Source organism: Caretta caretta, chromosome 4 (assembly GCF_965140235.1).
Source record: "Caretta caretta isolate rCarCar2 chromosome 4, rCarCar1.hap1, whole genome shotgun sequence".
NCBI lineage: Eukaryota > Metazoa > Chordata > Testudines > Cheloniidae > Caretta > Caretta caretta.
Genome location: NC_134209.1, coordinates 60,989,495 through 61,002,866, shown reverse-complemented (window position 1 = coordinate 61,002,866; position 13,372 = coordinate 60,989,495). Strand labels below are relative to the sequence as shown.

At 40.5% G+C, this 13,372-nt stretch overlaps 1 protein-coding gene across 1 annotated transcript in view; it reads left to right on the top strand.

The window, feature by feature from the left end:
• The window catches only part of SLC7A11 (solute carrier family 7 member 11), an 81,260-nt gene that overhangs the window by 53,244 nt on the left and 14,644 nt on the right, over window positions 1-13,372 (top strand). The window contains exons 7-11 of the mRNA XM_075127648.1: window positions 5,751-5,874; window positions 7,119-7,222; window positions 7,959-8,055; window positions 11,104-11,253; window positions 13,070-13,247. Coding sequence (XP_074983749.1) covers window positions 5,751-5,874; window positions 7,119-7,222; window positions 7,959-8,055; window positions 11,104-11,253; window positions 13,070-13,247 — 653 coding nt within the window. The remainder of the gene's footprint in view (window positions 1-5,750; window positions 5,875-7,118; window positions 7,223-7,958; window positions 8,056-11,103; window positions 11,254-13,069; window positions 13,248-13,372) is intronic.

Below are 13,372 nucleotides of genomic sequence, written 5' to 3'. Positions count from 1 at the left end.
AGTGAAAACTGGGGTTCTAAACCACACAGTACAAAAAGTTCACAACTTCAAGCCCATTTGTGTTCGATTGCCCTTGGAGGTGGTACTCTTTTTCAGTTCTTTGTGTCCGTTTTACATCCCCACCCCCTTTCCTGCTACAGAAGATGAAGATGGCAGCCTTTTTAAACTTTACAGGACAGGTGTGAATCATTTTGATTTCTCCTTCACCATAATGGGTTATATTGTATGCCCCCCATTCTTCATGGGAAATACCAACAGATCTGTGGATGCAGACTTGCAAATGTTACACATCCTTTTGTTCTGTCTGTGGATTTGATGCATTCATGCATGCAGGCGTAGGCTGAAAATCTGTGGATACAGACCTAAGACCCCAGAGATGTTACTCCTAGCCTGTGCGTCCTCTGTGCTTCCACTGAGTTCCTGGCTCCTTCTGAGCTCCTGACTCTTTCCAAGCACTAGTCACATGTTTGCTCCCTTTCTGTGCTGCATTTATTTTCTTCCATGACTATTATTTGGGGGAAACCTGTAGCACAAATGTCTTCTGGACGTCTCCCACCATGAATGTGGCCCTACTACCCATGTAATAGACAACTTTTAAATTGTCCAAATTTGGAAGCAATGCACTTACAGAACTGTTTTTAAAAGACTTCAGTGATTCCCTGAGGAAATATCATTGCACAAGGGTAATTCCTATAAAGGAACCTGAATGGCCTATGATGGTAAATTTTCAGCACTAAAGAAATAAACAGTATGTACAGTACTGCATAATGAAAACCAAACTTCATGTCCTGCCATAATAACTTTGTAGCCATGTTGAAAGAAGTTAAGACTTCTGCTCATTAGGGTTTACTCAGCAGTAATATTAACTGCTTTCACCATTATTACAAGATAGTACATTTATTACCCAAATGATAATAAGTAATTTGCTTTGTTTTTTGTTTATTTTGGTACACTGGACGAGTTGCATTATGTTTTGCAAACAATGGGTCTGATCCGGCTCCCCTGAAAATCAAGAACTCAAATCCAATTGCTTTCAGTGATAGGATCAGGCCCATAATTTATATTAGCTTTGAAGAGTAAAAATCTGCAATTTTGCTGGACTATGTAGGAAATTTGACTTATCATGTTCTTATCATATGAAAGGGAGAGCAGAGTTCTATGAGAGATTGTGCCTTTTATCAATGAATTTAATATGAAATTGCTGCAGTGTAAGGGTAATACACTCTCATTAGACAGATAGGAATTTGGCAGATAATGGCTGTTTGTTGCATGCATTACTGAAGACTGAAACCTTCATCTCATTTCAGAATTGCCTTTGCTTTCAAATATGTTATCCACATTAAAATTTGCACCAGTTAAATTAAACCGATTTAGCTGAACCAGTGCACACCCCGAGGTGGACATTCTTATTTCTGTTTTAAGAGTGACATACTTCAGATCAGTTTAAACTTGCTCCTAAACAATTTAAACTGTATTGAAATAAATCTGGTTTCAGCCAAACTAAGAGGGTTCACACAGCCTTTTGCACTAATTGAACTAAATACAGTAAGTAGGTTTAAAATCCCACCTGAAATTGAACTAGTACAACTCTGTAGGTTGGATAAGCCCATAAGTGAGCTCTTCTCTTTTCCTGGGCATTATATTCCACCAAAGATATGTAAGGGAGTATGAGCAAATCATTGATTGCTTAAGATCCTGCATTTCCTATATTCTGTTTACTTTTTTTCTCTGTGTGTGCCTGTTTTACTGTAGTTTTTCTCTTACTTTGCTTTTTATATTTGCTCCTTTGCCTTTATTCAGCTGCTAATCTATAACTGCTCCTTTTTCACATCTTCTTGCAGGCCTGTAGCCTCACTTTTTTGTGTACGGAGTTTTTCCCTGGACAGTGGGCTGAGCTAAGGCTTTAGTAAAATCTACATTTAAAGTGAATACAAGGAAATGACTTTTTGCTTGGCTGCGGAGCTATACGGTGTGCGGAGACACACCATATGTTATGACTGTGAACTCAGCTCAATCTGTTGAGCATATTTTGACTGTATGACTGTCATTTCGTGGAAAGAGCAGCCTGCAGTGGTCTCAGCTCTGACCACTGACAGTTTGTTGTTATAAAGCTTGTCATTAAAGCTGGGATATGAGCTGTAGACCTCTGGGAATGTTCATAACCTGACTTATTGAAGTTGCTCTTCCTATCCCCAGGTTCTCATCTTTTCCTTACTGTGTCTTCCCTGTATGTTTCTCTTGAAAATATTTACAGTGAGTAATGCAGTAGCAGACCAGATTGCTGGATGAGCTATGATTTTGCTACACTTAGGATCAAATCCTAAACCCAGTGTATAGCTTGAGTAACTGGGCTGTGACCTAGGGAGGTCCGCAGAATCCAGGAAGGAAGAAATTCTCTCCCGGTCCATAACTAAGTAGTGGAGCTCTGACAGTAGGGAAGATGAATGACTTTTGCATCTATACAGTTACAGGTTTACCAACTCCATTCCTACCCCCTAATTCTTCTGGGATGCAGGGAGCCTCTCTCACTTGTGTTCCGTGGAGCACATGGTGTGCACACCCCCAATTCAGAGTTCCCTGTTCCTGCATTGGAACTGCACCATATGTAGGGCAGGAAGGTGGGATTTGCCCCTCAATAGTAACTAGTCATGGGTAAATCTTAAAAAGTGTAGAGGCTTGGTTCGGTTGGGATAAGCACCCAGATGTTTGAATGTTCCCTAAATATTAACTGGCCCACAGAAAGAGTGAGAGTGACACTATAGTCCAGTATTTAGGGCAATCACCTGAGAGGTGGGGAAGCCCTGTTCAAGTCCCTACTCCTGAAGCAGAGAAGGAATTGAACCAGGTGAGTACCACATCCTAGGTGAGATCGATACTTGTTTGCAGCCACACCTTGTAAGAGCAACTGCCGCTTACAAGCAACATTTCCCCTGGGAACACTTTCCCTACTGTGAATTGTCGACACTACCCATAACAGCAACAGCCACTTCGGAACAACATAGCAAAAGGACACTGATATGTTGCTACTAATGAGCGTCTGCTGTATCCTCACCATTGGCCTAAAGGCTGTATCAGAGGCTTCCTCCTCCCCCCCGGCTCTTTTGTAAGGAGTCAGGCATGCTCTTAGCACTCCTACTGGCTCAGGCCCCATAGGCAAGATAGATGTTTCCCTGCCTATAAGCACCTGGTTTGAAGATCATGCTGGGGCTTAGTTGTGAAATAGGTGTCCTGGTGCCTGTGCCAGGCAGCATGCCCAGAAGCAGAAACTTAGGTGCCTAAGGGGCTTTTACCCTGCAAATGTAGATACAAATGAATTCAGGTGCCTTCAGCATTTGGTGGCAGCTGAACAGGGGTTTTGTGGATCTCAGTAGTACCTAAATTTGGATTTTATATGCGTAAATTCCTTTGTCGATTTAAGTTTCATAAGCCTTTCATCTTTAAGATGAAGAGCAGACAGATTTAGCTCAGGTAGTTGAAGGTTTTGGCTGCCTGAACTCAAGAAAGTCAGAATAGGAGATTATACCAGCAAGTAGAGGACATATATATTGGTAACAATGCAGTAATTTCATGGCTTTCCCACCAGTACTCGAATTCTGTATTGTGTGCTATCCACCCCGCCATTGTGTCTTGCATTGAGTGACATATACAACCTGATGGGTTCCCTTTTTCTATAGTTACCTGAGACTGTGGGCCTCTTCCTGTAATAGCATTGGGCTTATGCAATGCCACAATGTCCATCATGCAATCATTGCTACATGATCCTAATGATCTCTCTAGTTTCTATAGTACTCATCACCATGGTTTCTAATGTAGTTCAGATGGGGAACAGTGTACACCACCACTGCATTTTTAACATCTCATTCCATAACCTACTTTCAACTTGAAAGGTCTGTAAAGGTATCTGCAACAAGGGTGCTCTGCCCCTTTAAAGGCCAGGGGGCCTAGAGCCAGCCAGTCCTGTTTTCAGGCAGACCCCTTTAAGGACAGGTGTTTGGGCCTGGTAGAAGGGATTCTTAGACCCAGTTGGAAGGGCACGAGGTAGTTATAAGAGCCAGAAAATGGCTCAGATGGTGGGAGAGCTGCCAGGAGCTGGGTGGTGATGGTGATAGTGGTAGTGATAGGAGGAGGAGGAGGAGGAAGTCCCTGGGCCAAGGGAACAGCACCACATGAAGAATGTTGGTTCCTAGGGTTATCAACCCTCCAGGATTGTCTTGGAGTCTCCAGGAATTAAAGATGAATCTTTAATTAAAGATTATGTCATGTGATGAAACCTTCAGGAATACATCCAACCAAAATTGGCAAACCTATGGGTTCTTGTGGTAGGCACTGGAGAGGGGGCTCCAGGATAGCTTACAGGAAGACTGGGAATAACTTTTTTGTGTGTTTGTGTTTTGAATAATAAATTAAGCTCTGAGGAAAAGAGCCTTTGTGGAAGACAGGCCAGCAGCCTACAATGTTAAAGAAGGTCCTTATTAAATTCTTACCTAGGAGTGGCAATGTAGTTTGCAAGAGTTATGACAAAAAACAACACATAATGGGTCAGTGTGTTGAATCCCAAAGGCGCTCTTTGAGGGAGCTGATTTTATTTCTTCTGGGATGTGTGCTAGCAGGTTCTGTGGATCATCCAGAACTCCTGATCTTCCTTCTTTCCTCCCATAGTTGACCGTGTCCATTGTTTGTTTTTCGTACAGAAGATTGCTACATGTAACAACCTTTTGATCCCATCAAAAGTAAAGCATTGAGATCAAAATGTTTTGATTTGCCATTTTTGAAAGAATGTTTTTTGTTTTGAGCCCAATAAGATGTTGATTGGACACACAATTATATTTTTTTCTTCAATTTGCTGAAAATTTTTAAAAATATTCCATTTCAGGTTAACCCAAAACAAATTCTTCCCTGATTTTTAGAATTGCCAGTGAACTTAAAAAATCTGTTTTCACCTAGCTTTACTCCTGACTGAAGGGAATAGCCAAGAAGCAGGAGCAACCCCTTCTCAAGGCAATGCATATCCTGTATCTACCATGCTGCTTCCTGTTAACTTGGATTGATTAATTATTTCTCAAAGCTGAATCCCTTCTTGGTCTGAACCAGAGGAGGTCATTTTAAGGGAGGCAGTGTTGTTTACTGAGTAGAGCACTGGACTGGGATTCAGGAGACCTGGTTTCTATTCCCAGCTCAGCCATTGGCATGACCTTGGACATGTCATTTTGCCTCTGCACCTTGGTTTCCCTTAATTAAAAAAAAAAAAAAAGGATAATGACACTGGCTCCTTTGAGAGCTTCTGATCAAAAGTGTTGTATAATACAAAGCTCTTATTATTATTTATTAACATGTTGTTCCTTCTCCTATATTGATAAAATAGCAAGGTTTTTCATGCTTATTGCTGCTATTTCTGAGGCAAACTCAATCTTCAGTTATCTTCATAAATTTCACTCCTGGGTGTGAATGTCAGTTGGCACATGGTAGAGCTTTTGAGGGCACTGTTGCATATGCCTGACTGAGGGCAGAATATGTCTGACTATGTATTATTTGAATAGTTGATTCAAATTAGAGACATGGAACATAAATTTATTTATTTTTACCTGTAGCTTCTAGTTATAATTTTTTAGATCACCAACTGCTCATCTGTTCATGCCAATCATAGATATAGGGATACAAAGACCAAATGGCTTTTTCTCATGTTCTTATTTGCCTCATTTTCAGGGAATGACTAGCAGATTGCAACTAATGAGCTTCTTTGTGTATTCCAGAAACATACCACTCGCAATATGCGTTTCAATGGTTATTGTCACAGTTGGCTATGTGTTAACAAATGTGGCCTATTTCACTACAATCAGCCCTGAGGAATTGCTAAATTCAGGGGCCGTGGCAGTGGTAAGTTATGGAGGAAAAATACAAATGTATAGGTCTGGCTACAGTTAAAGTGGATCTGCTGCTGTTAAAGATGATCATTTCCCCCTGAAAATAAGAATAAAAAAGGTGGGACACTTATAATGAAGCTACACAAAAAAACTCTTGTAAGGCCCCAATTTAGCAAAGCACTTAAACATGGGCTTAAGTTTCACTGACTTTATTGGATTCCTTATTGATGCATAGGGATGAATTTAAACTTGTGGATAGCATTAGCCCATCCCTATTCAGCTGACTTTTTAGAGTTGCTGGGACTTAAGTGCATGCTTAAGGTCAAGTATGGGTTTAAGTGTTTTGCTGAACTGTGGTGGTGTCAATTATTTTTTTGGCATCTGTCTTGCAATAAACAAGTGTAAAACCACATGCCAATATTGATACAGCTAAGGGTTTTTTCAATAGGAGAATCTGAACACCCTGTTTTCAAATGACTAATTCTGTAACATTTATAAAATCTAGCAGCAGAATGTTTCGTGGGACCACAGAAAATCACGGGCAGCATCTGTGTGATCCTTCAAACCATGAGGATAAGAAACAAAACTCTTATAGTAATGACCTAGGAGAGTGAGATGTGACTGGCTATTATAGACTGTAGGATGACGGAAGCTAAGTATTCAGAGTAGCAGCCGTGTTCGTCTGTATTCACAAAAATAAAAGGAGGACTTGTGGCACCTTAGAGACTAACAAATTTATCTGAGCATAAGCTTTCGTGAGCTACAGCTTCATCGTTCCGATGAAGTGAGCTGTAGCTCACAAAAGCTTATGCTCAGATAAATTTGTTAGTCTCTAAGGTGCCACAAGTACTCCTTTTTTTTTTTTTTGGAAGCTCAGTGTGGTGATCATTGTACAAAATATTATGCATGTTTGTATATGTATGACAAATGTGGATTAGACATCCATTCTCCTTCATAGAATGTAAATGAATAGTTGATAGCTGACACTATTTAAAACAAATATTAGGGGCAGAGTCTACCCCTCTTCCATGAAATAGTACCTTAACTGATAAGTAGCCACACTGAAATAAGGCTTTGCTGTCTGAATAAGGTGCTACCCACTGAGTATGAGTGGGAGACACTTGTCCACAGTAAGTTGGATCCCACCAGTGAAGAGAAGATGACAAATGTGCAGTACAATGTCACAGAAAGTTATAGAATGGGATCTTGTAGAAACTATTATTTTTTCTGTTAATTCATGTTGCTTTCTTTTACCAGACCTTTGCTGAACGATTAATGGGAAATTTTTCATTAGCCGTTCCAATATTTGTCGCCCTTTCCTGCTTTGGATCTATGAATGGTGGTGTCTTTGCAGTTTCCAGGTGAGAAGATCCAGGTATTATTGGAGTGTGTGGGGGAGGTGGGTAAGACCATAAGAACAGCCATACTGGGTCAGACCAAAGGTCCATATAGCCCAGTTTCCCGTCTTCTGACAGTGGCCAATTGCCAGGTGCCCTAGAGGGAATCAAGTGATCCATTCCCTGTCACTCATTCCCAGTTTCTGGCAAACACAGGCTAGGGACACCATCTCTACCCATCCTGGCTAATAACCATTGATGGACCTATCCTCCATGAACTTATCTTGTTCTTTTTTGAACTAGTTAAGGCATGACCCAAAACCAAGAAGGGCAAATGAAGCCCGGATTAATTCCTTTAACTATCAGGAGAGGTTGACTACAATAGTCTTTATGACTTTTATCATGTTTGGCATTACTATCACATTGCTAAAGCCCTGTGAATTGCTTTAAAATTAATCCTTTTAATGTAATACCTAATGAATTGATGCTTTATTTCTATGGGGTAGGGTAAATGTGAGAAAACACTAATATTAACTGCTGGTAAAGACTGATAATGTCGGGATGGGGAATGGTTATAAGCCTTTTGCTTTGGTTTCTGAGTATGGGCTTCTGTTATCTTTTAAAATCTGAATGTCTTTAATAAAAATAAGTAGAGCTGCTGAGGATAACTTTGAATGTGTTCTGCATCTCTAGTGAACTGCTTTGACTTCTCTTTGTAATAGAGTGTATTTAAAGTCTGTCCACATTTACTTCTCACCAGGATGTTCTACGTTGCATCCCGTGAGGGTCACCTTCCGGAAATTCTGTCCATGATTCATGTCCGCAAGCACACTCCTCTGCCAGCTATCATTGTTTTGGTAAATCATATAACCAAATGTTCCTGTGCAATATTCTGTATTACAGGCTTGCACAGGAGGATTCAAGCAGAACTTGGGGGCACTGCTGGAGTCTCATTTATTTATTTATATTTTGGGGTTTGGTGAGGGGCAGAGGAATGTAGGCATTGAAGTGATCTATTCTAGTGCCTCCTCCTCTGTGTTTCTGATGGTAGCACTTAGCTCTTTGTGGCTGCTACCTAAATCCTGTCTCATTACACTTTATTTCTAAGGATTTGGAAAGTTGAAAGAAAGTGATTAATTGGACCCCTTTCAGTGACATGAATTCTCATAGAAAAAGGAAGTAGAAAAATAAAACTCAAATTCACTTAATTGGAAGCATAGCTAAACAGTAGTGTCTGAGAGCACCATAATGTGAAAAATGCAAACCATGATACACAAAGGTAATGTAGGAGGGGGGAGCCCTGATCAGTGCAGCGATTGCTTTTTAATCTTTGTGAGAACGTGTCTGAAAAGATGGGGAACAGAGAAACAATTGTGAAAGGGCTATGAGAAGAAAGGAAAAGCACAAGGTAGTATAGTGATGGGCCAGTTACCAATTCCTAAGACAGACTCACAGCTAAAAGTTGGCTCTGTGTTCACACTGAAGACTAATTTATACAGGAAAGCATTAGGAAAAAAGAAGAGCAGTAACTCAGGCCCTAATTTTCAAACTCAGTAGCCTAACGTTATGTCTGTAAATAAATTTCCATTTAGGACTCAGTCTTCTGTGGGAATTGGGGTACTCAGCACCTCTCAGCATCAGGCCCTGAGGAACCAATGGCCCTGCTTCAGATGGCTTGACCCTTGTATACATGTGCAATCCCACCGACCTGAGTGGGACTCCATGTTGGTGTAGGGAGTCTGCTGATTCAATCAGATAGCAGGATTTGGGCCTAAATAAACACTTACAATAGGTGCCTAAATACTCACTTTAAATGTGCACATATCAGTTTAAGGGTCTGTTTACACTGCAGTCAGACACAGGTGTGGTTATAGCACGTGCTGACACACCCAAGCTAACTTTAGTCTAGCTAGCGCAAGTGCTAATAGCAACGGAGCTCAGCAGGATGGGCTAGCTACCTGATTACAAGCCTGCTAGGGAGGCTGGGTACATATTATGCTGGCTTCCACGCTGCCACGGTTTCACTGTTATTGGTACCTGCCCTAGCAAGATTCAAGCTAGCTCAGGTATGTCTCCATGTGCTGCAATCACACATCCAATTGCAGTGGAGCCATACGCTAAATGTTTAATTTTAAATTTATTCATTTATTCATAAATTTAGGTGCCCAAGTTTGAAAATTGGGTTCCCTAAGTGGGGGCGGGGAGGGGGGGGAGAATGTTTTAATGTATTTGGTTTACCCTGCAATCTTCCATTTGTTTTGCTAAATATTTTATTGACTCTTTTGTGACTTACATTTCTGTTTAGCACTTGGCACGGTGCAGCTTTCCTGAGTTCCCTTTTATTGTGTTAGTACCAGTTACACACACTACTTTTCCTTCTAGAAGCAGCATGCTTCTATATGAAGATGGCTTTTATGCAGACTCTTCCTGTTGTTCATGCCATCCTAGAGATAAGTGCAGTTGTTACAAAGATGATTTTCTGCCCTGACCCTTAGCATCTCTGCGTTTTCCTGTTGTGTGTTATGTAGAGGGCTGAGCTTGTTTTGGGGAGAGGAGGAAAATGAGCACATTCAGTGCTCGAGGCTCAGTACACAAAGTGAAGAAAGGAAGATATTGCTTATTACATGCCAGCTTATTTGTGGCTAGGGGAACTCTTAATATCAAGATGTGCATATAACAAGCTGAAGTAACCATGTGATCCTATCTGTAGCCTTTTTTGTGTCTTACCCCTATTTCTGTCCTCCACCATTGGTTTCCCTGCATTGCAGCATCATGCTTAAAGTTAGATTTTAGGGGGGCACGGTCTATGGGTGAAATCCTGGCCACACTGAAGTCAAATGCTGAATTCCCATTGATTTCATGAGGTGAGGATTTTATCCTGTATCTTTTATTTGTAAAAAAAACTAGCACATTTGGGGGACTGTGGAAATGATAATGGGCTGGAAGTCAGAGGGGGTGTTCAGTGGGGTAAGCCCCATGTTTGAAATATTTACACTTCCTGTCCAAATCCCAAAGAGGTCTTTACTGCCAAAAATCTATGTGTGGTACGTTAGTTTTTTTCACTGAAAAACCAAACAAGTTAATTATCTCACTGTAAAATCCTAGTGGAGACAAGGTAGAGGTAGTTTTTATCACAATTTAGCTAGGCAAGGCCAGCCTTACATGCCTCCACCTCCCACCCAGGGTTGACCTTGCCTCACTACATCTCAGTAAAAACTACACAGCCTGTCTCCACTAGGATTTTTTACTTTTTTGTTTGGCAGTCAACACATAGCCTATAGCCAGGTTGACCTAGCCCTTCATTCCAAAAAGGATAAATTGGCTGTGCCTTTTGAATTAGACCATAAAAACAGAGAGCTGGTTTTCACTAGACATTTTTACCTTGCGTTATTGTGATACTTAACATGCTTGTAAAAGCGAGTGTGGACAATCCCCAGCCATTTGATCCAGGCTATAAATGTTTATTCTTTAACCTAGGCTGATCCCTCTGATTAAAAAAAAAGTTTGTAGCCTAGAACAAATGTGTGTGGAGTTTCTACACTAGTTTTTACAAACATATTAGGAACTGCAAATTTAATTAACTGCCAAAGTGCAAAAGTCTAGTTTAGACATAACCTGAGTTCCTGTGTGCTCTATGTAGACATTAAAGATCTCAGGGCACTTCTCATAAGGGTAGGGGCTTTCCTGGTGTTGACCAAAATTTCCCCTTCCCCTGCTGTGTACATCCTTCTGGGTGACAATTTAGCTGCTGTTCTCCACTCCAGAGGTGATTGCATTTCAGAGGTGCAGTATGTGTGTAGTTTGTGATTGGTTATGGGACGAAAGTCATACTATAAATACAAGATGATATAAATAAAAGAAGTGTGTGCATTAAGTCTCTCTTATGCTCTGAATTTCTTTTGCAGCACCCTCTAACAATGATAATGCTCTTCACTGGGGATCTGTACAGCCTCCTGAACTTCCTCAGTTTCGCCAGGTGGCTTTTTATTGGGCTGGTAGTTGTTGGGCTGATTTATCTCAGATATAAACGTCCTGATATGCCTCGTCCTTTCAAGGTAACTTCAGCAATCTGACTGTTTTTACATAAATCTCTCTCCCTGTACTTAACCCTTGCCTAGTCCACAGACTGATGTTAAGGGAACAGATTTTCTGGAGTAAAATGTTAGCTGCTGGCAGGCAACCGATGCTAACAGAATTGATTCTTTTACTGTAGTTTAAATGTTTAACTTTAGAATTCCCAGCTTGTTTCGCTACAAGATCTCTGATGAAGAGCAAATATATTAATCTAGCCATGTTTCTCTCCAGAGAAGAAGTCTTTCTTGTTCACCGTTGATGGGGTTTGGGGAGAAGCAGTTGTATGTTTATATTTAGGTTCGTGTGTGAAAATGAAGGTGTTTGATCGATTTTGCTCACACCATGTTGAGGAACTAAGGTAGTAGGTTCTGACTGCTCTGTAATCTAACAAACTGTTTGAAGATGCCTCCTAATTGTACACAGCTGTGTATCTTTCAAACTGCCAGTATTTTGGGGGCATTGCAGCTGGGCCTCAGTCTGGCCTTTGGTTTGCAGGCCCAAACAACGTCATCTACATTTTGCAACCAGAATTAATGTCAGGAACAAAAATTGGTAATTAGACATCAAGAAGGTATTTTTTTAATTTTTATTTTCCTAATCTCTCTGCAGAGCCTTATTTGGCATTAATCACCAATTTCAGGTACAAACAGGTCATTAGACATTAAATTACTGGTATTTGTACCCACAACAGTTACTTTTGAGCACTAAATTGCACCCAGAAAAATTGCTCCATCTGGCCTGCTAGTTATTTCGGCCTTGATTCTGCCACATTTATTTATATTAAGTAGTACCTTACTATGTGAATATTCCCAGTGAGGTTACTTGTATAGCAAGACAGTACTTAGCATGAATAAGAGTAGCAAAAACCTATCCCTATTTAAATATGAGGAAGAAACTTATCTTAACTTAGAAAATAATTTGCCTTGTTGCATTCTTGTAGGCGTATAAATGAAGGGCAGCTGCTTAGCACATTTCTCGGTGATTTCTTTTTTACAACACTTTGACAGGGTACAATAGAGAATTGGTAATGTCTAAAGGCAAGGGGATCATCTCTTGAGAATTCTCCATTACACCAGGCTTCTAGTTAGCAGCACCATCATGCACCTCCTTCAAAGAGGTGAAAAGACAGTTTACAGCATCACCCTCGAAAGTTGAGAGAATTAATTGCTATTTTTTCTGCTTTCAGAATGGCATTGATAACATAATCAGTCATGCTGTCAGAAGCACAATACTTCTTCAGTAACTGTCAGTTACCTAATGCTATCAAATATCTTTTATCCGTGGTCAAATGACAATTTAACTTGCGCTCCTCCAGCCAGATTTTGTTTTGTACCTTAGGAAGGATATCAGTATGTACTTAATAATTTTACAAGACAGCTGGTGACTTGAGCGCTTTGCTTTATTTTAAAATAGAGTGTAATAGGTAATTATCAAAGAGGAAATCTTTACTATAGTTAGTGCTGCTTATCTAAGAGAGGACTAGAGGAAGGACTTTTGTAATATAACATATTTACGACTCTTACATTTTAAAGGATGTAAAGTGCTGTGGTGTTTTAGTGTGTAATTAAGAGACTGCTGTAGAACTTACTGTGTCACACTGTCTTTAATTTATATTCTTTAGTTACTCACATTTCAAAGACATGTTCCAAAACACTAGTATTTCTGCGGAACCATAGTGTGCTGCTGTGTTTTATCCAATTTACATTTCATGGAACATTAAATACCAGTGTCATTCAATAACCAAGGTCAGTGGAAAGTAATAACGTTTTTTGGGGTTTTTTTTGGCCTGTGTTTCAGGTGCCGCTATTTATTCCAGCTTTGTTTTCCTTCACCTGCCTCTTCATGGTTGCACTGTCACTTTACTCTGATCCTGTCAATACGGGAATAGGCTTTGCAATAACCCTGACTGGTGTCCCCGCCTACTACCTCTTTATCATATGGGACAAGAAGCCAAGGTGGTTCAGAAGGCTCTTAGGTAAGTCCACATTAATGTGGGACTCTTCCTTCTCTCTCAGAACTTTTCAGTCGATCTCTGTAATGGGGTTGCCACCCCCAAAACACTCTCTCATAGCATGGGGTGGCCCTTATCACTGGGCCTCA